This window comes from Elephas maximus, chromosome 15 (genome assembly GCF_024166365.1).
Source record: "Elephas maximus indicus isolate mEleMax1 chromosome 15, mEleMax1 primary haplotype, whole genome shotgun sequence".
NCBI classification, from domain to species: domain Eukaryota; kingdom Metazoa; phylum Chordata; class Mammalia; order Proboscidea; family Elephantidae; genus Elephas; species Elephas maximus.
The window spans coordinates 87547055-87574042 of record NC_064833.1 but is presented as its reverse complement, the minus strand read 5'-3'; the positions used below and the strand labels follow the sequence as shown (position 1 = coordinate 87574042).

Sequence of the window (26988 nt, the reverse complement as noted above, 5' to 3'; positions counted from 1 at the left end):
TTGGGATTTCTCAAGCTGAAAGAGCTGAAGAAAAAAAAATTCAAGCCTCGAGTTGCAGGAGTGAAGGATTCTATTGGGAAAATATTAAAACGACACAGGAAGCATCAAAAGAAGATGGAAGGAATATACAGAGTCATTATACCAAAAAGAATTAGTCAATCTTCAACCATTTCAAGAGGCAGCAGATGATCAGGAACCAACGGTACTGAAGGAAGAAGTCAAAGCTGCTCTGAAGGTATTGGTGAAAAACAAGGCTCCAGGAATTGACGGAGTATCAGTTGAGATGTCTGAACAAACAGATGCAGGGCATGACATGCTCACTCATCTATGCCAAGAAATATGGAATACAGCTTCCTGGCCAACTGACTGGAAGAGATCCATATTTATGCCTATTCCCAAGAAAGGTGATCCAACCAGATGTGGAAATTACAGAACAATATCATTAATATCACACGCAAACAAAATTTTGCTGAAGATCATTCAAAAGCAGCTACAGCCGTATATCGACAAGGAACTGCCAGAAATTCAGGCCGGATTCAGAAGAGGACATGGAACCAGGGGTATCATTGCCGATGTCAGATGGATCCTGGCTGAAAGCAGAGAATACCAGAAGGATGTTTACCTGTGTTTTATTGACTATGCAAAGGCATTCTACTGTTTGGATCATAATAAATTATGGATTACATTGCAAAGAATGGGAATTCCAGAACACTTAATTGTGTTCGTCAGGAACTTGTACATAGATCAAGAGGCAGTTGTTCAAACAGAACAAGGGGATACTGATTGGTTTTGAGCCAGAAAGGTGTGTGTCAGGGTTTTATCCTTTCACCATACCTATTCAATCTGTATGTCAAGCAAATAATCCGAGAAGCTGCACTATATGAAGAAGAACGGGGCGTCATTCAGGATTGGAGGAAGACTCATTAACAACCTGTATTATACAGATGACACAACCTTACTTGCTGAAAGTGAAGAGGACTTGAAGCACTTACTAATGAAGATCAAAGACCACAGCCTTTACACCTCAACATAAAGAAAACAAAAATCCTCACAACTGGACCAATGAGCAACATCATGATAAACAGAAAAGACTGAAGTTGTCAAGGATTTCATTTCACTTGGATCCACAATCAACAGCCATGGAAGCAGCAGTCAAGAAATCAAAAGACACACTGCGTTGGGCAAATCTGCTGCAAAGGATGTCTTTAAAGTGTTGAAGAGCAAAGGTGTCACCTTGAAGACTAAGATGTGCCTGACTCAAGCCATGGTATTTTCAATCACATCATATGCATGTCAAAGCTGGACAATGCATAAGGAAGACCCAAGAAGAATTGACGCCTTTGAATTATGTTGTTGGCAAAGAATATTGAATATACCATGAACTGCCAAAAGAACGAACAAATCTGTCTTAGAAGAAGTACAACCAGAATGCTCCTTAGAAGCAAGGATGGTGAGACTACATCTTACACACTTTGGACGTGTTGTCAGGAGGGATCATTCCCTACAGAAGGACATCATGCTTGGCAAAGCACAGGGTTAGCGAAAAAGAGGAAGACCCTCAATAAGGTGGATTGACATGGTGGCTGCAACAATGAGGTCAAGCATAACAACAATTGTAAAGATGGCACAGGACTGGGCAGTGTTTCGTTCTGTTGTGCATAGGGTCACTATGAGTCGGAACTGACTCAATGGCACCTAACAACAACAGGCAAAACAATTACTATTATATGACTCAGGATTTGCATTATACAGATGAGTCTATAAGATGTGCATTTTACTGAGTCTGTCAATAAGCAATTTTCAAAACGGAGAAAATGGAAGAAAAACATTTGTAAGAAAAATTATTTTGACAGTGTTAGCTCAGTGTTCTTCCCAGTAGACTCCAATCTTGCGTCTCGAGGCCCTAAGGACTTTAATTTAACAAGACTAAAAGCTTATCTAGCTGTATATATACATATAAGAACATTTTCCACTTCAAGATTTTTTCATCACAATTGATTATGTGCATTATGTAGTTCAACCATCACTACCATCGGTTTCCAAACTTTTTCCATTACCTTTAACAGAACCTCAGTGTCTCCTAAGCACTGAGTCTGCATTTTCCTCTCCTTATGTCCCTCCCACCCATGACAACCACTATTTAACTTTGTTATCTATATCCTTGCTTATTCTAGATATTTAAGTAGGATCATAAAATATTTGTACTTTTGTGACTGACTTATTTCACTTGGCATATTTTCAATGTTCATCCATGTTCGAACATGATTCAGGACTTCATTTCTCTCTATGGCTGAGTAATATTCCATTATACTTATGTACCACATTTTATCCATTCATCCAGTGACGGACATTTAGGCTGTTTTAATCTTTTGTCTGTTGAGTAGTACTGCAATGAACACTGGTGTACAAGTATTTCTTTGCGCTTCTCCTTTCAATTATTTTTGGGTTCACATGGTTATTATATGTTTAACTTTTTGAGGAACTGCCAAATTATTTTCCACATCAAGCCGCACCATTTCCAATCCCACCAGTAAAGGAAGAGAGTTCCAATTTCTCCACATTCTCACCAATACTGGTTGTGTACTGTATTAGCCATCTTCCCCCCCCAATAAAACAAACCCCCACTGCCATCAAGTACATTCTGACACACAGCAACCCCACAGTGTTTCCAAGGCTGTAAACCTCTACAGAAGCAGACTGCCACATCTTTCTCCTGCAGAGCCACTGGCGGTTTCAAACCGTCAACCTTTCGGTTAGCAGTCTATTGCTTTAACCACTGCACCACTAGGGCCCCATTAGCCATAAAATAAATATAAAGTGGTATTTTATTGCGGTTTTGATTTGCATTTCCCTAATGATGAATGACATTGAGCATCTTTTCATGTGTTTGTTGGTCATCTGATTTATTTTGGAGAAATATCAATTCATGTCTTTTTTTTTTTGACTGGGTTGTTAATTTCTAGGAGTTTTTACATGTGGGTCCTTGTTCATTTTGCATTAGTTTTGACATATGGTGTGAGGTTCGGGTCCAGGTTGTTTTTGTTTTGTTTTGTTTTAAGAAAATTCAGTTGTCCAAGAACTATTTATTAAAAAGACTATTCTTTCCCCATTTGATGGGCTTAGCACCCTTGTTGAAAATCAATTGACCACAGATGTCAAGCTTATTTCTGGACTCTCAATTCTATTCCATTGGCCTGTATATCTATGACTGTACCAGTACAAGACTATTTTAATTACTATACTTTTTAATGTTTTCAGTCAGGAAGTGTGACTACTCCTACTTTGTTCCTCTTTGTCAAGATTGCTTTGGGTATTTGGGTCCCCAATTTTTTTTTTTTTTTTACAGTTCTATATAAATTTGAGGATTGGCATTTCCAATTATCCAAAGAGGGTTGTTGGAATTTTGATAGGGATTACGTTGAACCTACAGATTGTGCTGTGTAGTACTGACATCTAAACATTTAAGTCTTTGGATCCATGAGAACAGAGTATCTTTCCACTTATTTCAATCTTCTTTAATTTCTTTCAGTAATGCTTTATAGTTTTCTGTGTTTGAGTCTTTTACTTTCTAGGTTAAATTTAATCCTAGGTATTGCATTCCTTTAGAAGCTATTGTAAATGATTTTTTTAGGAATATAGTTTTTAAACCTCATCAGGATTCTGTTATAAAGCCAGGTTTAGTAACCACCACAAAACTGTTAAAGCACACAATTTTGAAGTTAAACAAACTTGTTATGAATATCAACTGGCACACTTATATGACTCCTGGCATCTCTAAGTCTCAATTTTCTTCTACAAAATGGGGAAATTTTTAGTTCACAGCATAAACTAGCTAGCAAAGAAAATAACACATATATATACACAGTTAAGTGTCTAAAACAAAACGAGTCGATTCCTACTCATAGCAACTCTATAGACAAGAGCAGAACTGCCCCACAGGGTTTCCAAGGAGCAACTGGTGGATCTGAACTGCAAACCTTTTGGTCAGCAGCTGAGCTCTTAACTACTGTACCACCAGAGCCCCTTAAACTGCCTAAACATGAGATAACATAAAATGCCATCAGAACAAAAAGTAAACTGTTAATTTTATTTCTACAACACACTGGATGTCATAGTATTTATTCAATAAAAAAGAGGTTACGAAGGAGACAATATAAGTGTAGCATCACGTAGTGGTTGAGAGAACTGGCATTGGAGTCAAAGAGACTAATGGATTTCCAAAACAATTCTAACACATACAAGCTTAAGTTGTTAGTTACAAGAATAATACCAGTATGACCTATCAGAGTTGTTATAAAAAATATTAAATAAGAGATTCTGGGAGATGAAGCATAAACAGACCATTGTTCCAACCCTACCCTACAAATACAACAAGAAATGCAAAAGGAAATGGAGCTTGGCCTTGAAGGACTCTGTATTGAGCAGCAGAGGACAGCTGCAGGTAACTGAGGACAGGCAAGAATCAAATAATCAACAATGAGTGATATATGGTAGACAATTGCTTCTACCACCATCCTTGCCCCTCCCCCCCACCACATGGGCTGCCAGCTACTGTGAACTGCTAAAGCAACCCTATCAAAAGACCCTGCTCCCCTCACCACCACAACTCTTCCCTGTACAAAGGGACATGACCTTAGCTTCTGCTCTAAAATAAATAAGGCTGATGACCATTGGAGTCCGTACAGAGCATGCCAGCACCTACCCTATCTGGTCACTGACAGTTGCAAGGCTGCTGCGATTTTCTCCAGTCAGTGCTGAAAACTGATGACTGAGGCTGCAGTGTGCTAGGAAGCAGGCATCTTCAAGAGGCTACATCCAGAGCCAACGTACTATAGGGAAAGAGGGAGCTCTGGTAGCAAGGAGGCAGGCATTTCTAAGGGTAAATCAGGAAAAGAGAAGGAGCTATCACAAAGATGAAGAAGCATTAAGCAATGGGCAAAGACTCTACCCACCTACAGAGGCTGAAAGCAACAAAAACTGAAGCTTGAGAAGGATAAAAAAAAAATAAGCACACTTTAATGCAATTATGGGACAACATCAAGACACCTAACCCATACATCATGCAAATTAAAGAAAGAGCTGAGAGAGAGAAAGGGACGGAAAGAACAGGTGAAGAAATAGTAACAAAGTTTCCCCAATATGATGAATGACATGAATCTACAAAACCAAGAAGCCCGAAAAACTACAGGCAGGATAAGCCAAAAGAGAGGTACACTCAGACAGTTCATAGTCAGGCTCTCAAAAAGTAAGAATAAAAAGAGAACCCTGAAATCAGTGGGAGAGAAACAAAAAGTCACATACAAAGAATTCTCAATAAGTTTAAGTGCCAATTTCTCTTGACAAACACTGGAGGCCAGAAGGCAATAGAATGATATATTTAAAGTGCTGAAAGAAAGAAAAAAAAAAAAAAACTGCCAGCCAAGAATACTATACCAAGCAAAACTCTCCTCCAAGAATGAGGTTGAAATTAAAACATTCCCAGACAAACAGAAGCTGAGAGAGTTCATATCCACCTGATTGGCCCTAGAAAAAATACTAATAGGTGTTCTGCAGATGGAAGGGAAAATACACTAGAAAGTAATTCAAAGCCATACATAAAAACACAGATCCCTAGTAAAGGGAATTTCATGGACAAGTGTATGGGCTAGTAATAAGGTATTCATGATTGATATTTCTGTTTTGTCCTTCATGCTTTTTAATGACAAATGTATAAAAAGCAAGGACAAAATTACGTCACAGGGCACACGAAATATAAAGACACAATTAATGATAACAAAACATGGGAGTGGGGAGGAACAATATAGATATAGAATTTCTTAGATGTCACTAAAGTTAAGCTGCTACCAACTTACCCTAACATGTTATAAATACAAGCTGTTAAACATAATGTTGATGGTACCACTAAGAATATACCAAAAACAAACAAACAAAAAAGGAAACCAAAATAGTTCACGAAAATAAACCAACAAAATATAAAAGCAGACAGGAATAAAGGAAAAATACAAAGACGTCTTAAGACATGCAAAAACCAAATAACAAAATAACATAAGTCACTTTTTATCAGTAATTACAGTGAATGTAAAATGGAATAATTGTGGCAATCAAAGCACAGATAGTGGCAAATAGAAAGGAAACATGATTCAACCATAGCCTCTTTAAAGAGACACACCTTAGACCCAAGGACACAAATAGCTTGAAAGTGAAATGATTGAAAAAAATATTCCATGCAAACAACTACCAAAAGAGAGGTGGGGGTGGCAATCTCAATGTCAAACAAAGTAGACTTTAAGATAAAATCTGATCAAAGAAGTAAAAATAGGCCTCACAAAATGATAAGAAGGTTAATTCATGAAGATTTAACAATCGTAAACATATATGCACCCGACACAGGAGCACCTATATATATAATGCAAACACTGACAGAAGTGAAGCAAGAAACAGGACTATAAAACCAGTTGGAGACTTCAATATACCACTTTCAATACTGGAGAGAACGACAAGGAAACAGAGGACTTGAATGACACTATAAACCAACTGTATTTAAAAGACATACATAGGAAACCCAACAACAGAACAACATACATTCTAGTGCACACAGATCATTCTCCAGGATAGACCACACGTTGGGTCAAAAAGCTAGTCTAGACAAATCTCAAAAGATTGAAATAAAACAAAGTTTTTTCTTTGACCACAATGGAGTGAAGCTAGAAATCAATAACAACTATAAAAAAAAAAACCTGAGAAATACACAAACATACATAGATTAACAACACTCTGTTAAACTACCAATGGGTCAAGAAGGAGATTAAAACAGATCACAAATTTTTTACAACCAAATGAAAAGGAAAGCACAACATACCAAAACATATGCGCTATAGCAAAGACAGTACTCAGAGGGAAACTTACAGCAATGAAATCCTGCATAAAAAAAGACGACAGATCTCAAATCAACAGCCTATCTCTAAAACTTGAGGAACTAGAAAGAGAAGAGCAAACTAAGCCTAAACATACCAGAAGAAAGGAAATAAGAAAGATCAAAGTAGACATAAAAATCAGAATAACAACAGAGATCACTAAAACCAGAAATTGGTTATTTGAAAAGATCAATAAAATAAACCTTCAGCTAGACAGACTGCAAAGAGAAAAAATGTAAATAACCAAAATAAGAAATGAAAGAGGAGACATTACAATTGACCCGATAGAAATAAAGACGATTGTGACAGAATATTATGAACAACTGTGCGTAAACAAACTGGATAACCTAGATGAAGCAGACAAATTCTTAGAAGCACAAATGCTATCCAAACTGACTCAAGAGGAAATAGAAAATCTCAACAAACCCATAAAGAGTGACAAGATTGAATTAGTGATTTAAAAAAAAAAAAGTCCTGGACTAGATAGCTTCAGTGAGGAATTTTACCAAATATTTGGAGAAGAACTGACATTAATCCTGCTTAAACTCATCCAAAAGCTAAAGGAAGGGCTACACCCTAATTTATTCTAACAAACATAAACCTGGTACCAAAACAAGATAAAGACACCACAAGAAAAAAAAACTACAGGCCAATATCCCTTATAAATATAGGTATAAAAATTCTCAACAAAATACTAGCAAACAGAATTCAACAGCATATTAAGAGAACCGTACACCATAACCAACTGGTATTTACTCCAGAAATGCAGGGATAGTTCAACATTACAAAATCAATACACATAATATATCACGGCAACAGAACAGAGGAAAAAAACCACCGGAACATCTCTACGGATGCAAACAGGGCATTTCATAAACTCCAACACCCGTTCTGGATGAAAACCTTCAAGGAGATTACTGGGGGAAAAAAACCTCAATATGATTCAGGGGCTATATGAAAAACAAACAGCCAATATTATATTTAATGGAGAAAGACAAGAGCTATCACCTTAAAATCAAGAACAAGACAAGGGTGCCTGCTCTCACCATTTCTATTCAATACTGTTAGAAGTCCTAGCCAGAGCAATAAGATAAGAAAATGAAATAAAAGGTATCCAGATTAGAGAAGAACTAAAATTATCTCTATTCATGGATGTCAAAATTTTATATGTAGAAAATCCCAAAAAGTCTAGAAGAATGCTTCTACACATAACAGAGAAATTTAGTAAGGCTGCAGTATGCAAGGTCAACACACAACAATCAGTTGGGTTTCTAGACACCAACAATGAGAAATCTGAAAGGGAAATTAGGAAAACGAATCCATTTACATTAGCATCTTAGAGAATAAAATACCAAGAAATAAATTTACCACGGGTGTGAAATACTATACAAGGAAAATTATAAAACACCACTGAAAGAGACTGAAGACGAAAATAAAGGGAAACCTGTGCAGTGTTCAAGGACTGGAAGACTGAATATTGCTAAGATGTCAATAATACCCAAAGTGATCCAGAGATTCAATACAATCCATATCAAAATTCCAGCAGCCTTCTTCACAGAAATGGAAAAACCAATCCTCAACTTTACATGGAATGGCAAGAGGCCCCGAACAGTTAAAGCAGTGCTGAAAGAGATTTAAGTAGGAGGACTCATACTTTCTGATTTTAAAACATATTGTACAGCTATGGTACGACAGACACAAGAACAATGGAATAAAACTGAGAGTACCAAAATGAACCCACACATCTATAGTCAACCGATTTTTGACAAGGGTGCTAAGTCCATTCAACAAGGAAAGAAGACTCTCTTCAATAAACAGTGTTGGGAGAACTGGATTTCCACAAGCAGAAAAGTGAAACAGAATGCATACCTCACATTACACACACACACAAAAAATTCAAAATGGATTAAAGACCTAAATATGAGAACTGAAATCATAAAATTCTTAGAAGAAAACATAGAGGCAAGGTTGTTGGGCCTACCTTTTAATAATGGATTAACTAATATAACAATAAAAGAACAAAGAGCAAAATATAAAATAAACAAAAGAGACCTCATAAAAATTTTAAAAATGTGTTCATCAAAAGACTTTGATGAGTAAAAGGATAATCTACTGACTAGAAGAATATCTTCAGAAACCATATATCTGGTAAGAATCTAATAACCAAATACATATAAAACTTAAAACAACTTAACAACAAAAAGACAACCCAATAAATAAATGGGCAAGGGCTTGAATAGACATTTCACCAAGAGAACATTCAACTTGGTTACCAAACACATGAAATGATGCTCAATGTCAGTAGCCATCAGAGAGATGAAAATCAAAATAACAAAGCGATACCGTTTCACTCACACTGGAATGGCTAAAATAATAATAACAAATGTTGATGAAGATGTGGGGAACCTGGAACCCTTATCTATTGCTGATAGAAATGCAAAATAGTACAGCCGTTGTAGAAAACAGCGTGGCGGTTCTTCAAAAAACTAAATATAGAACTATCGTTGCTGCTGTGTGCCATCGAGTCGATTTCGACTCATAGCAACCCTACAGGACAGAGTAGAACTGCCCCATAGGGTTTCCAATGAGCATCTGGTGAATTTGAACTGCCGACCTTTTCGTTAGCAGCCTAAGCTCTTAAACACTTCACCATCAGGGCTTCTAGAACTACCATAAAAAATATGACCCAACAATTCCATTCCTAGGTATATAACAAGAAAAAAAACAAACTTGAAAGTCTAGATACAAACAGAGACTTGGACACCAATGTTCACTGCAGCACTATTCACAATAGCCAAAAGGTGGAAACAACCTAAATGCCCATCAACAGAAGAATGGATGAACAAAAAAGGTGGTACATACATACAATGGAATACTACTCAGCCAGTAGTAGAAATGAAGCCTTGATACAAGTCACAATAGGGATGGAGCTTGAAGACATTATACTGAATGACGTAAGTCAATCACAAAACAACAAATATTCTATGACCTCACTTATAGAAAGACACAAAACTAGCAAAAAAAAAAAAAAAATGTATAGAGACCAAAATTTATCAGTGGTTACCGGGGTGACAGGGAAGAGGAAAGTGGAGGTTATCGCTTATGGAGAGCTGAGTTTCAGTTTATAGTGATGGAAAACCCCATTGATTAAAGGTAGGGCTGCACAGCTGATTAACGTAATGGTTGTCAATAAGTTGTACTCCTATAAAAAGAATTGGCAAAAGTTGTGTGATAGGTATATTTATAACACAACAACAAAAAATTAAAAGAGTAGCTGCCAAAGTTGTTTATGTACAAATATCTCATGGCATTTGAGCCCTTGGTTTGTAGGGTCGGGGTAGTGGTTTCATGGGACATCGCACTTTCTTGGCCTCATATCATGTTTAGTGCTTCTGCTCTATCTCCTAGTCCGTTGTGTAGTGCCTGGGGTCTTAAAATCTTCAAGTGGCCATCTAAGATTTAACAATTAGTCTCTGTCCACCTTAGCAACAGAGAAAAAAGGAATCATGTATAGGAGGAGGAAATGAAACGTGTAGCTAAATGCCTCCATGAACAACTGGCTGCAAAACTCGAAGAACAAAATCAATGTCACTGAATTACAAATGTAAAAATATTGAACTGGTATTTTTGCTGCTGTAAAAATTCTCCACAATGAAAATGAAATAAATTATTTTTAAAAAAGTAATAGTAAAGGAGAAAACGTTTCTAGAGCATTTAGCATAGAGGCAGTACTCAGTAAGATCAAAATAGAAAATACCCACAATAATACCTATAGTAAGAATATTTTTTCCCAATATTGAACTCAATACATAACTGGATTTCTTAAAAATTATCAATTTACCTTCACTAGCCCCATCTTCTTGACCTACAGTTTTTCTGCTGCAAAACCTGTTGATTCCAGAACCATGTCCGTGATCATTCGCCGATTTAGAAATTGTCTTCTCTTCATCTGACAGATTACTTCCACTGGAACAACGTGTTATCTCTGCAGGTCCATTTGCACTATCAGATGTGAAATTTTCTATTAAAGAAAAAGAATATATAAAAATACTGCCTACCTTAACTGATTATTTTTCAGAATGAGATTTTATCCGTATTACTTGGCTAGTGTCACAAATACACAGAACTCTGATAGCAGAAGTAATGTCTTACATCAAATCTCTCTAAAGTTCTATGTAAAACCTAAGATTCTTTGAATTAAAGCCAAACCACAAGGAAAAAAAGAATTAGAATTGGTTCAGATAAGTTAAAAGGAGAAGAAAACAAACTGGAGCACAAAAGAAAACTAAAAAATAAATGTGAAATAACAACTAAAAATTTCTAGAGTATTTGATGAAATCAGGAAAAAACACAGACAAAACAACAAAAAAAAAATCACAAAACCAATCATTTCCAAATAATATATTTCCTGCACTTTACCAGACTGGGAGCTCTGGTAGCAGTAGTATGCTAAAAACACTTAAGAGCAAACTTTTTTGCTTAATTAAACTTTCTATTTTGAGAAAATAGTAGCTGCAAATACAGTTATAAACATGAATACAAAGAAATCCTGGATACGCATTACCCAGTTTCCTTTAACAGTAACATCTTTAAGAATTATAGTATAACATCACAACTACAGTGTTGGCACAGTTACAGTCAAGATACAGAACAGTTCCATCATCACAAGTAATTTTACACAATAATGCACACCTTCTACGTTTGTTTGCCAACCGCTCCCTTCCCCCACGAGGTATGTTCAGAAGTTACACCATGCCAATTTTTTTTAATATGATGCTGTGGAAAAAATTTAGCATAGCACACTTACAAAAATACTTTACCAGAAGGAGGGAGTGGTTGGCAAACACAGAAGGCACATGTTATTTGTGCAAAAATACAGTATACTTTGTGTTGCCTTTGAATATCACACTACTCCCCACCACCATTCTTCAATCCTGGCATCCACTATAATTTTGTATTTCTGTAATTTTGCCACTTCAAGAGTCTTATATAAATTAAACCATACTATGTAAACTTTTGAGACTGGTTTTTACCACTCAGCATATTTTCCAAGTTGTTGTGTATAAAAAAGTTAGTTTCTTCTCATTACTGAGAAGTATTCCATAGTATGGATGTACCACAGTTTGTTTGATCATTCACCTACAGAAGGGTGCCTGTGTTATTTCCAGTTTGAAGCTATTGCGAATAAAACGGCTATGAACATCCACGTACAGGGTTTTATGTGAACATAATTTTCATTTCTCTGAGACAAATGCCCAAGCGTGCAATTGCTGACTTGTCCTGTAATTGCATGGTAAGTCTCATAAGAAACTGTCAAATTATTTTCCAAAGTGGCTGTACAATTTTACGGTCCTACCAGCAACCTATGAGTGGTCTAAGCTTTCTGCTCTTGCCACCATTTGATCTTACCAATGTTTTATTTTGGCCATACTGAAAAAAAAAAAAAAGTTTTTTTTTCTAGATAGGTGTGTAGTGATACCTCATTATCATTTAAATTTGCATTTCCACAAGTATATCTTCTTCGATGAAATGTCTCATGTCTTTTGCTGATTATCTAACTGGGTTGTTTATTTTACTACTGAGTTTGGCAAAGTTCTTTATGTATTCTCAATACTAGTCTTTTGTCGAAAATGTGATTTGCAAATATTTTCTCCCAGTCTTCACCTTTGCTTTTCATCCTCTTGACAAGGTCTTTTGTAAAGCAAGTTTTTAATTCTGATGGGGTCAAATTTAGCAATTATTCCTTTTATAGATCTTGCTTTTGGTGTCATTCCTATTCTAGATCCTGAGGATTATCTTTTTTCCCCCCTGGAAGTTTTATAGTTCTACATTTTATATTTAAATCTGTGATCCATTCTGAGTTTTTTATAAATAAATTCTGAGATTCAAGTTTGTTTTGCCAATGGATATCAAATTGCCCTAGCAATGTTTGTTGAAAAGGCTATTCTTACTACACTGACTTCATTTTGCACCTCTGTTAAAAGTCACATGGGCTATTTTATATTTCTGGGTGGAGTTCCTGAATGATGCAAATGGTTAACGCGCTCAGCTGTTACCTGAATAGGGTTGGTGGTTCTACTTCAGCCAGAGGTGCATTGAAAGAAAGTTCTGGTAATCTGTTTCTGAAAAACCGGCCACTGAAAACCCTACGGAGCACAGTTCTATTCTCGCGCACATGGGGTCACCATCTGTTGGAGACTGACTTGACAGCAACTGGTTCTGTTATTTCTGGTTACTCTATTCTGTCCATTATCAATGTGTCTACCCCTCTGTCAATAGCACACTGTCTTGACTGATACACCTAAGTCCACCATCACCAGTTCCTGCTGAGTCAGTCTCTGACACATAGCAACCCCATGTGTGTCAGAGTTAAACTGTGTTTCACATGGCTTACAATGAATTATTTTTCGGTAGACAGCCAAGCCTTTCTTCTACAACACCTCAGGGTGAACTGGAACCTCCAAATCTTTTGGTTAGCAGCCAAGCATGTTGCTCATTTGCACCTCCCAGGGACTCCAGGAAACCCTGGTGGCGTAGTGGTTAAGAGCTACGGCTGCTAACCAAAAGGTCGGCAGTTCAAATCCACCAGGTGCTCCTTGGAAACCCTATGGAGCAGTTCTACTCTGTCCTATAGGGTCGCTATGAGTCGGAATCGACTCGATGACAACAGGTTTTAATGGCTGGACTCCACAGCTATATAGTAAGCCTTAATGTCAGGTAATGTGATTCCTCCCCCTCACATTATTCTTGTCAGGATTTTTTAGCTGTTCTAGGGCCTGTGCATCTCCACAGAAATTTTAGAACAAATTTGTTCTATGCCTAAAAACACCTTGCTGAGGTTTTCATGGGAACTGCATTAAACCTGTAGATCAATTTGGAGAGAACTGACACCTTTATTATATTAAATCTTCCAGTTCATGAACATGGTATAACTTTCCACTTATTTAAGCCTTCCTTGGATTCTTTCATCAACATTTTGTAATTTTCAGCATATAGATCATGTATGTCTTGGTTAAGTTTATAACAAATTGTTTCATTTCCTTTGGAAACCCTGGTGGCATAGTGGTTAAGTGCCACAGCTGCTAACCAAGAGGTCAGCAGTTTGAATCCACCAGTCGCTCCTTGGAAACTCTATGGGGCAGTTCTACTCTGTCCTATAGGGTCGCTAGGAGTCGGAATCGACTCAAAGGCAATGGGTTTGGTTTTTTTTGTTTTTCATTTCCTTTGAGTGGTTATAAATTGTGTGGCACTTTTAACTTCTGTTTTCCACGTGTTCATTGTTATTAATTAGAAATGCAATTGATTTTTTAGTGTTGATCTTATTTATAACCTGAAACCTCTCAAAATTCACAGATTACTTCTAGGATTCCTTAGATTTTCTATATAGACCATCAGGTCATCTGCAAACAGAAGTATTATTTCTTCTTTTAAATATGCTTTTTATCTCTTTTTCTTCCCTTATTGCAAAGACAACAGCTTTCAATGCTATGCTTAATAAGAATCCTGACAGCACACATTCTTGCCTTGTTGCCAGACTTAGGGAGAAAGCATTCATTCTTTCTGCATTAGGTATGATATTAGCTGCACGTTTTTTGTAGGTGTTGTTGTGTGCCATCGAGTTGATTCCGACTCATAGTGGCCACGTATGATAGAGTAGAAATGCCCCATCAGGAGCTCAGTTGCTAACTAAAAGGTTGGCAGTTCAAATCCACCAGCTGTTCCTTGGACAACCTATGGGGCAATTCTACTCTATACTGTAGGGTCACTATGAGACAGAATCAACTCTAAGGCAATGGTTGTGGGTTTTTGTTTGTTTTATTTTGTTTTTGGTTAATCTTTGCAGGAACAGATCATCAGGCCTTTTCTCCCACGGAACACTTAGCCATTGCTTGACCAGGGCTTTTTTTTTTTTTTTTGTAGGTACTCTTTATCAAATTGGGGCAGTTTACTCCTATTTTTAGATTGCTAATAAGAGTTTTTATCATGAATGAGTGTTGGATTTTATCAAGTGTTTTTTCTACATCAATTAATGACCATATGATATTTCTTTTTATTCTGTTAATATGGCGAATTACACTGATTGATTTTTTAACATTGAATCAGTCTTGCAAAGCTGTAATAACTCCTACTTGGTCATGTGTATAATTTTTCTTAGCATTGTTGGATTCATTTTACTAATATTTTGTGGAGGATTTTTATGTTTAAATTCATGAGAGACATTGGTCTGTAGTTTTATTTGTACTGGTATCGAGGTACTACTAGCCTTATAAAGTGAGTTGGGAACTATTCTCTCCTCTTCCATTTTCTGGAAGAAATTGTATAAAATTTATTTTAATACTTTGAAAGCCTGGATGAATTCTACAATGACAGAGCATCTGGGACTGGAAATTTTTTCAAAAGCTTTTTAGTTTCTAATTAAATTTCTTTAACAGTTGTAGAGCTATTCAGGTTCTCTATTTCATCTTTTTGAGTTTTGGTAGCTGTGGTTTTTTTTTAAAAGTTAGCCCCATTTTCCCAAGTTGACAAGTTTAAAAGCATGAAGTTACTCATACTTGCTCATTTTTATTCTTTTAATAACTACAGAATCAGTAAACCTTTTTATTCCTGATATTGGTGATTTGTGCCTCCTCTCTTTTTCTCATCAATCATGATAGTTTATTAGTTGTATTCTTTTTAAATAAACAAGCTTTTGATTTCACTGATTTTCTCATTTTTCTATTTTCAACTTCATTGGATTCAGCTCTTTATTATTTCTTTCTTTCTGCTTGTTTTGGGTTTATTTTGACTTTTTTCTAGTTCCTGAGGTAAGAGTTCAGATTATAAATTGAGACCTTTCCCATTTTTAATACACGGTATTTTTATGTAAATAACACACATGATATATATATATATATATATTTTGCCAACTGCTCCTTCCCCCTGTGAAGTATTTTCGTAGGAACATTACGCTACTTTTTTTACATATTGCTGTAAAAAAAAAGAAAAAAAGTACCTCACAGGGGGAGGGTGAAGTTGGCCAAAAAATCATATAACACATGCATTATTTGCATAAATACACAAAAAGCATTTAGTGGCAGAAATTTCCCTCATAGCACTACACTAACATTTCCTTCCCTCTTAGAGAACTTTGTTTAGCCATTCTTTAAGGCTAGGTTTCCTAACAAAACAGTCCCTTAATTTCCACAAAAATGTCTTTATTTTGCCTTAATTACTAAAAAATATTTGTGTTGTATATAGAATTATCACTTGACAACTCTTTTCCTTCTGTACTTGAAAAATGTTGTGCTATGTCCTTCCGCCACCCATGGTTTCAAAGGAGAAATTTGATGTCATTCAAATTGGCATTCTCCTATAAACAATATATCTTCTCTCTCCAACTGCTACTTGACTCTATAGGTCTTTTGCCAACTTGGATGAGTTAAAATCATTATTTGTTTCAATACTCTTTTAGTCCTGCCCTCTTCTTCCCTTCCTTCAAGAACACAAATGGTATAGATCTTAGCATTTTGTTGTCCCACAGATCCCTAACACTGTTTCTGTTGTTGTTGTTTGCCCCCAGACTATTTTTTCTATTGAGTCCATCCAATTAGTTTTTACCTTGGTTAGCATATTTCTGTTCAGTAATTTTCATTTGGTTGTTTTTAATAACGTGTATATAATAACATGTATATGCTTACTGAGATTTTAAAATATTTCATTTGTTCAAGATAATCCATACACACTTGTTAAAGCGTTTTTATGATGACTGCTTAAACTCCTTGTCAAATAATTCAAAATCTAATTTATCTTGGCATTGGCATCTACTGATCATCCAATTTCATTCCTCTTGTAATTTTTCCGGTTCTTCAAAAACAAATGGTTTTCTATTCTACCCTGGTCACATGGGATAGTATGTGATGACCCTATGGATCCTATCTAGTCTTCTTCCCCCCTCCCCCCCCCAGGTAGTACCTCTGTTGAAGTGTACTGCAAGGCCAGCTAGGTATGTAAGTTCACGTCCCCGCTGGGCCCCACCAACACCATTCAAAGAAAAGTGACACACCACACTCAAGACGGAGACAATGAAGCAAGGTAGCAAAGTAAACAGATCCATGGTACCACTCCTCCACAGAAACATAAAAAAACAAAGTCAGCACTGAGGATTGCTGACTGAGGTAGCTGTGACCAACAAGAAGGCATGCTGAGTGAAGTATATACCCACAGCCAATATACCAGGATGGGGGAAGGCAGGGAGCTCTGATAGCAAAATGGCAGACTGACCTAGGTGTCCATTTGAAAAGTGACAGCCTCACCTCCGCTCAGTTACAGTCAGCTATAAGACTGCTAGGAATTGCTAAAGAAGGCACAATGCAGTGTAGTCTGCACCCATAGTCAGCACTCTACCTGCCTCCCTGTGAACCTATAGCTCAGTCCTATGAAATTAGCAGAACAGAACTCCCTGGAGGTCAAATTGAGTCAGTCTGCCTCCACATCCGGTCAGCACTGAGAACTTCAGACTGAGGCTGCAGTGTGCTAGAAAGCAGGTGTCTTTGAGTAAAGCCTATACTCACAACCAGCAATGTACCAGGCAGCTCTGAGAGTAACAAGGCAAACCTCATGGGATCTAATTAAAGTGTGACAACCCCTCTCCTACCATGTGTCTGTTGGTTGCCATGTTTCTGAGAACTGATACATAAAACCTCTGCAGTGCAGTCTGCTCCAGTAGGCAGCATTATACCTGCCTCCCTGCACAACCCATAGTTCAAGCCCCCAAAACCAACAGTACAGACCACCTGGGGGTCCATTTCGGGTCTGTCTGTCCCTCATTCCAATTGGTGCTGAGGAATACTAACTGAGGCTGTTATGTGCCAGGACAAAAGAGTCTTGAGTGGGGGCTGCACTCACAGCCAACAATCTACCAGGGAGTACGTGATAGTTACAAAGCAAATCTCCCCTAGAGGTACAATCAGAGCATTACAGCCCCTTCCCTACCTGATCAAGGTTGGCTGCCAGGTTGCTGCGAATGGCAACAAAAGGTGTCCTGCGGTGGAGTCTGTTCCCATAGTCATCACAATACTTGACAGCATGTGACCCTATAGCTCAGGCCTCTGAAACCAAGAGGACAGACCTACCTGGGGATCAATTCAGGTCTACTCCTACCTCCTGTCAATGTTGAGTACTACTGACTGAGGCTGCTGGGTGCTAGAAAAACATCCTTAATGAAGGCTACACTCACAGTCAAAATACTATGAGTAATGGCAGAAGGAGCTCTGATAGCAACAAAGCAGACCTCCCTAGGCATTCTTTCAAAGCCTGACAACCCCTTCCCAACCCAGTACTTGTTGGCTGATTGACTGATACAAACACCTACAGGAAGGTTCCTACAGTGGGGCCAGGAGGTGTGTTACCTCAGTGGAGAATTCTCCCCTAACAACCACAGGGCCACTGGGACCTTGAAACCAAGAACACTGATCTCTCAGGGGTCTTTCTGGGATATGCCAGCCCTTCTCCTACTAATATGGAGGAAAGTCTGCCTGTGCATCCCCTGAAAGCCAAGTCAGATTTAAGCAACCCCACACAACATGGCAGAAAGCCTTGTGCAAAACTGGAAGGCAATACATACCCCCCAAGGGGCCTCTTTGGTGTTGGTTTTCTGACTAAAAATGCAGTTGCAGAAACAGAAGGGTAGGGAGTAATTACAAGAGAGACAGGACTCTCTCCCTGGAGGAAAGGCTGCATAGTACACGATACACCACCTGAACAGTGGGGCCCACTGATAAAGAGATTGACAACAACATGTTCTCTGATGTGTCTGTGAAACACTTAAAGTTGAAAATGAAGATCTGGAACTTCTGAATCCTTATTAAAGCAGGGAAGGGGGGGTGATATCACAGAGAGAGAGAGGAACCAGTAAGCAAAGGCTCTGCCCATGTAAAAATTTTTTCAAAAAGTAGTGTAACCAAAAACACCAAATACTGGGGAAAAATGAGGAAGTTAACACCCTCAAAAGTTCCTACGTCCCCCCCAAAATACAAAAAGACATACAAAGAAAAGAGAGATGATGGCCTGTCCAAATGAACATAACAAAGTGAGTAAAGGCGCATCTATGGAAGACCAAATAATGGACAGAATGAAAGAAAATAATACAAACAAGGTTAAACATAATTAAGGTGGTAAGGAAAAGCAAAAAGATCTAAAAGAAATAATGAAAACAATATATAAACAAAATGAAAATCTAAAAAGAAACCAAATGAAATACTGCAACTGAAAAAGAGAACACTTGAAATCAGAAACGCGATGAAAGAATTCAAAACAGATTTAATCAGGAAGAAGAAAGAATCAGCAACTTAGAAGTAAGATTGTCAAAGCTACAGAGGCTGAAGACAAACAAGAACAGATGCTCAATAATGTTAAAAAAAAAAATTAAGCACACGATAATAAAGTTATAGAAAGTCAAGAGAATATATGCATCACAGGAATTCCATAAGGAAATGAGAGAGAGAAATAGAAACAAAAAATACTTGAAGAAATATTGACAGAAAATTGTCCCAATCTGATGAAGGATATGAATCTACAAATCCAAGAAGATCAAAGAACTCCAAGCAGAATAAACCCAAAGAGACCTATCTGAAAAATAAGGATAAGAAAGAAACTTGAAAAAAATGAGTCAGAAACAAACAGTCACATATAAAGGATACCCAATAACATTAAGTAACGATTTCTCCTCAGGAACATTATTCATTAAGAAGGCACTGCACAATATATTTAAAGTGGTGAAGTAAAAAACCTGACAACCAAGAATACTATACCCAGGGAGACTGTCCTTCAAGAATGAGGGTGAAATTAAATCATTCCCAGATAAACAGAAGCTCAGAGTTCATATCCTCAAAACCGGCCTACAAAAAATACTAATGGGAGTTCTGCAGACAGAAAGACATTAGAAAGAATTCAATGCCAAACATAAAAAAGAAAGATCCCTAATGAAAGGAATTGTGTGAACAAATATAAAACCAAAACCAAATGCATTGCCATCAAGTCAATTGCAATTCATAGTGGACAGGGTAGAACTGCCATAGGGTTTCCACGGCTGTAAATCTTTACAGAAGCAAACTGCCACATCTTTCTCCCGCGGAGGAGATAGTATGTTCGAACTGTCAGCCTTTCATTTAGCAGCTGAGCAGATAACCAGAAGTATAAGGGCTACTAACAAGGTATTCATGCTTGATAATTCTGTTTTGTCCTTCATGCTTTTTAATGACAAATGTACAAAAAAAAAAAAAGCAAGGGTAAAATGTTACTACAGGGCACATGAAATACAAAGACATAGTTATGTTAACAAAATGGGGCAGAAGTAATGATTTATGTACAGAATTTCTTGTATGTAAATGAAGTGAAGTTGGTACAAATTTACTATGGTATGTTATAAATAAAAAAAAATTTTTTTTATAAATACTATTTGTTAATTGTAATCAAATGAAAATGAAAGGACAACATAACAAAACATATGCCATGCAGCAAAGGCAGTACTTCAGAGGAAAACTCTTAGTAATAAATGCCTACATAAGAAAAGATAGATCTCAAATCAACAATCCAACTCTACAACATAAGGAACTCGAAAGAGAAAACCAAACTGAGACTACACCTACCAGGATAAAGAAAATAACAAAGGTCAGTGAAGACATAAATAATACCAAAAGGAGAAAAACAATACAGAGAATCAACAAAACCGGAAGTTGTCTCTTTAAAAGGTTACTAAAATTGACAAAACTTTAGCTAGACTAACAATGAAAGAAAAAAGATTTAAATCAACAAATTACGAAATGAAAGAGGAGACATTACAAAGAACCTAAAGTAAATAAATAGAATTATGACAGAATGTTATGAACAACGGTACAGCAAAAACTCGATAACCTAGATGCAATAGTCAAATTCTTAAAAGCACACAACCTATCTAAGCTGACTCAAGGGGAAATAAAGACTGAACAGACCCATAAAAGTGAAGAGAACGATTCAGGGATCGACAAACTCCCCCCCGCAAAAAGGCCTGGGCCAAATTTCACTGAAGAATTTTACCACACATTTAGAGAAGAACTGACACCACTGCTGTTTAAACTCTTCCACAAGGGATAAAAAAAAAAATGAAGGAATACTCCCTAATTCATTCTACGAATTAAACATAATCATAATACCAACACTAGATGAAGACACCATAAGAAAAGAAAACGATAGGCCAATATCTCTTACAGAGATGTGAAAGGTTTAAACACAGAAGAAAATATTTTTGATGGTTACGAGGGTGGGAAGGGAGGGAGAGGAGAAATCACTAACTGGATAGTACACAAGAATTATCTTAGGTGAAGTGAAGGACAACAGACAATACAGGGGAAGTCAGCACAACTGGATTAAACCAAAAGCTAAGAAGTTTCCTGAACACAACCCAATACTTCGAGGGACAGAGTAACAGGGGCAGGGGTCTGGAGACCATGGTTTCGGAAGAGATCTAGGTCAACTGCCATGACAAAGTTTATTAAGAAAATGTTCTGCATCCCACTTTGATGAGTGGCGTCTGGGATCAATTGGTCCTCACCCACCTGGAGCAAAGGAGAATGAAGAATACGAAAGACACAAGGAAAATATATGCCCAAGAGACAAAAAGGGCCACATAAACCAAACTCCACCAGCCTGAGACCAGAAGAACTAGATGGTGCCGGGCTACAACGAATAACCGCCCTGACAGGGAACATAACAGAGAGACTGAGATGGAGCAGGAGAAAAGTGGGCTGCAGAACTAAAATTCATGTAAAAAGACCAGACTTACCGGTCGGAGAGTGGAAGAATCCTAGAATACATGGCTCCCAGACTCCCTGTTAACCCAGAACTAAAAACATTCCTGAAGCCAACTATTCAGGCTAAGATTAGACTGGACTATAAAACATAAAATACTACTCGTGAAGAGTGCGCTTCTTAGTTCAGTAGATACATGAGACCAAATGGGCAAAGCCTGTCCGGAGGTGGGACGAGAAGGCAGAAAGGGATAGCAGATGGTTGAATGGACACAGCAAATCCGGGGTGGAAAGAGGGCATGTGCTATCTGTCTCATCTTAGGGATTCCAACTAGGGTCACATAACATGTATAAATTTTTGTATGAGAAATGAACTTGAGATGTAAACTTTCACCTAAAGTACAATAAACAAATTTTTAAAAATTAAAAAAAAAAAAACTCCAACACCCATTCTTGATAAACATAGTCAACACTGGAATAGAAGGGAAGTTCCAAAGTATGATTCAGAGCATATGTAAAAAGCCAAAAGCCAACATTGTATTTAACGGGAAAAGACTAAGAACTTTCCTTAAAATTGTGAAGAACAGAACACAGTATTAGAAGTCCTAGCCAGAAAAATAAGATTTAAAAAAAAAAAAATAGAAGGAATACAGATTGGGGAAGGAAAAAAAAAGTAAAATTTTCTCTCTTCCCAGGTGACATGGTACTATATATATTTCCCCAAAGAGTCTTCAAGAAAGCTTCTAGAGCTAATACAGGTTTCAAAGTCAGTAACAACTAAAAAAAATCAGCTGAATTTCTATAAACCACCAATAAGAAATCTGAAAGGGAAATTAGAAAAGTGATTCCATTTAAGAAAATATAACACTGAGGAATAAATTTAACCACAGATATGAAAGACTTATACACTAATGAAAGATATTTAAAAAGACTGTTCCGTGTTCCTATACCAGAACACTTAATACTATGTCAATACTACCCAAAGCGATTGTTATGGATTAAACTGTGTCCCTCCCAAAATATCTGTCAACTTAGCTAGTGCATGAATCCCAGTATTGTGTAACTGTCCACCATTGTGTCATCTGGTATGATTTTTCTACTTTCCTAGATCCTACCTCTATGATGTTAATTAGACAGGATTAGCGACAGTTAACGATAATGAGGCAGGACTCAATCTACAATATTAGTTTGTGCTTTAAGTCAATCTCTTTTGAGATATAAAAAACAGAAGCAAGTAGAGAGACATGGGGGCCTCATACCACCAAGAAAGCAGGGCTTTGGATCCAAGGTTCCTACTCTGAGAAGTTCCTAGACCAAGGGAAAATTGATGACAAGGATCTTCCTCCAGAGCCAAGAGAGAAGAGAAGAGAACGCCTTCCCCTGGAGCTGACACCCTGAATTTGGACTTGCAGCTTACTAGACTGTGAGAGAATAAATTTGTATGTTGAGGCAATCCACTCGTGGTATTCCTGATATAGTAGCACTAGGTGACTAAGGCAGTGATCTATAGATTCAGTGCAATCCCGATCCAAATTCCAATGATATTTTTTAATGTGATGGAGAAACAAATCACCAACTTCATACTGAAGGGAAAGAGGCCCGACAAGTAAAGCATTACTGAACAAGAAGAACAAAATGGGAGGCCTCACACTACCTGATTTTAGAACATATTATACCGCCATAGTAGTCAAAACAACCTGGTACTGGTACACCAACAGATACGTAGACCAATGGAACAGAATTGACAATCCAGGCATAAATCCATCCACATATGAGCAGCTGATATTTGACAAAGGCCTCAAATCTGTTAAGTGGGGAAAAGACAGTCTCTTTAACAAACGGTGCTAGCATAACTGGATATCTACCAGCAAAAAAATGAAACAAGACCCATACCTCACACCGCGTACAAAACTAACTCAAAATGGACCAAATATATAAAATCTAAAACGATAAACATCATAGAAGAAAAAATGGGGAGAGCGCTAGGAGGCCTAATACATGGCATAAATAGTATACGAAACATTACTAACAATGCACAAACACCAGAAGAGAAACTAGGCAATAGACAACTGGTTGCTCCTAAAAATTAAACACCTATGTTCATCCAAGGACTTCACCAAAAGAGTAAAAAGATTACCTACACGTTGGGAAAAAGTTTTTGGCTATGACAATTCCGATCAGCATCCGATCTCTAAAATCTACATGATATCACAAAAACTCAACCACAAAAAGACAAATAACCCAATTAAAAAATGGGCAAAGGATATGATGAACAGGCACTTCACCAAAGAAGACACTCAGGTGGCTAAAACATACATGTGGAAATGCTCACAATCATTAGCCATTAGAGAAACTCAAATCAAAACCACAATGAGATACCATCTCATCCCAACAATACTAGCATTAATCCAAAAAACACAAAATAATAAATGTTGGAGAGGTTGTAGAGAGCCTGGAACACTTATACACTGCTGGTGGGAATTTAAAATGGTACAACCACTTTGGAAATTGATTTGATGCTTCCTTAAAAAGCTAAAAGTACAACTACGATATGATCCAGCAATTCCACACCTTGGAATATATCCTAGAGAAAAAAGAGTCTTCATATGAACAGATATAGGCACACCCATGTTCACTGCAGCACTGTTTACATCAGCAAAAAGACGGAAGCAACCAAGGTGCCCACCGACAGATGAATGGATAAATAAATTATGGTATATTCACACAGTGGAATAGAACACAACAGTAAAGAACAACGCTGAATCTGTAAAACACTTCATAATGTGGAGGAATCTAGAAGGCATTATGCTGAGTGAAATTAGTCCCGTTGCTAAGGACAAATATTATATGAGACCACTATTATAAGATCTCAAGGAAAAGTTTAAATACAGAAGAAAGTGTTCTTTTATGTTTACGAGGGTGGAGAAGCAGGGAGGGGGTATTCACTAATTAGATAGTAGACAAGCACTATCTTAGGTGAAGGGAAAGGCAACACACAATACAGGAGAAGTCTGTACAATTGGACTAATCCAAAGGCAAAGAAGTTTCCTGAATACAACTGAACACTTTGAAGGCCAGAATAGCAGGGACAGGAGTTTGGGGACCATGATGTCAAGGGACATCTAGGTCAACTGGCATAACAGAATGTATTAAGAAAACGTTCCGCAATCCACTTTGGTGAGTGGCATCTGGGGTCTTAAATGCTAGCAAGCAGTCATCTAAGATGCATCAACTGGTCTCAACCCACCTGGAGCAAACGAGAATGAAGAACACCAAAGCCATATGGTAAAAATGAGCCCAGGAGACAGAAAGAGCCACATAAACCAGAAACTACATCTGCCAGAGACCGGAAGAACTAGACAGTGCCTGGCTACCACCGATGACTGCCCTGACAGGGAACACAACAGAGAATTCCTGATGGAGCAGGAGAACTGTGGGATGCAGATCTCAAATTCTCATGAAAAGACCAGATTTAATGGTCTAAGACTAGAAGGACCCTGGAGGTCACGGTCCCCAGACCCTTTGTTAGCCCAAGACTGGAACCACTCCTGAAGCCAACTCTTCAGACAGGAAATGGACTGGACTACAAGACAGAAAACAATACTGTTGAGGAATGAGCTTCTTGGCTCAAGCAGACACAAGAGACTATGTGGGCAACTCCTGTCTGGAGGTAAATAAGAAGGCAGAGGGGGTTGAAGCTGGTTGAACGGATACGGGGAACACAGGGTGGAGGAGGGGAGTGTGCTTTCTCATTAGGGGAAGAGCGGCTAGGAGTACCTAGCAAGGTGTGTATAAGTTTTTGTATGAGAGACTGACTTGATTTGTAAACTTTCACTTAAAGCACAATTAAAAAAAAGAAAAAAAAAGTGCAAAGACAAGCTACCAACTGGAAGAATATCTTTAAAAACCATACATCCAATAAGCATCTAATAACCAAATTATATATAACATTTCAACAATTTTACAACAAAAAGACAAATACCCCAATCATAAAATGGGAAAAGAACTTGAATAGACATTTCACCAAAGAAGGCTTTCAAACGGCCACTAAACACATGAAAATGCTCAACATCATTTGCCAAAACCAAAATGAGACACCATTTCACTCCCACTAGGATAGCTGTCCTCCAGGCGCTCCTTGGAAACTCTATGGGGCAGTTCTACTCTGTCCTACAGGGTCACTACGAGTCAGAATCGACTCGACGGCAGTGCGGTGGGTAAGTAGGACAGCTGAGATTAAAAAATAATAATAATAACAAATGTTGTCAAGGATGCAGGCAAAATGGAACCCTTCTCAATTCTGGTGGGAATGCAGAATGGTACAGCCATTGTGGAACACATTGCGCTGGCTCCTAAAAAAACTAAAAATAGAACTACCAATAACGCAGCAATTCCACTCCTAGGTATATAACCAAAAGACTTGAAAGCACAGACTCAAAAAGACACGTGTACACCCATGTTCACTGCAGCACTATTCACAATAGCCACCGTAAGGTGGAACCAAACTAAATGCCCATCAACAGATGAACAGATAAACAAAATGTGGTACATACATACAATGGAATTCACCTCAGAATCAACTCAACGGCAATGGGTCTTTATCAACTTTTATCCTTAAGGCTGCTAGGTTTGAGTCACTACTTATAAGGGTCTTCCTAAATGCAATGCTTTCATTATTTGACCAGGAGTTATGGTCTTGGGTTCAAGTTGACTCAAGAGGCTTTATTGAGCACCAAGTACACTTAACTTTAAGAAAAGACACGGAGAGGCAACACAGCATGAGGAGCAGAAGCATAGCACAGTTTCTGTGGTCTTCATTCATCATGACATACGTGGTCATGAGAGGCAAGGCTGGGGAAGTGCTCATACCTCACCTCTGAGAAGCTGAAAGCACTGTTGTCCTTGATTCTGTGTGACTTCGTAGTTAGGCTGCCTTAAGGGGCCTGTGACCAGGACCCACCTCAGGTGCAGCTGCATCTCATTAACCAATAGTTCCTCATCAATAGCCAGGAGAGGAAGCATACCAGAATGATTAAGAGTATAGCTGGCCAGCTGCCAGGCTATCCCCCTCAGCCCAACTACTTCCTGTGTGACTTTGCAGAAGTTATTTAACCTACCTGTACTTTAGTTTCCTCATGTGTAAAACGACAACGATAACAGAACTCACCTCATAGGACTGTTATCAGAAATTAAGTTAATTTACCTGGCACACCGTAAACACTCGTATTAGTTGTTATTGTTATCATTATTGTCGTCATTATTACCTTTTTCAGGCATTATTGGTTGGAAAATGGTAGTAGTAGCAATAGCAT

The 26988-nt window shown here is 37.7% G+C and overlaps 1 protein-coding gene across 6 annotated transcripts in view; it reads right to left on the bottom strand.

The window, feature by feature from the left end:
- SPIDR (scaffold protein involved in DNA repair) overlaps nt 1–26988 on the bottom strand; it is a 780587-nt gene that overhangs the window by 649517 nt on the left and 104082 nt on the right. For 3 of the 6 annotated variants that reach the window (XR_007513227.1, XM_049853503.1, XM_049853505.1), the window contains exon 4: nt 10756–10935. The exons of 2 other annotated variants lie outside the window; for them this stretch is intronic. Coding sequence is in view for 3 of the 4 variants with exons in the window: in XM_049853503.1 (XP_049709460.1) it covers nt 10756–10935 (180 nt within the window). In the remaining variant the exon portion in view is untranslated. Of the gene's footprint in view, nt 1–10755; nt 10936–26988 lie in introns of those variants that run through there. One more of the 6 variants, XM_049853506.1, reaches the window with a different exon arrangement.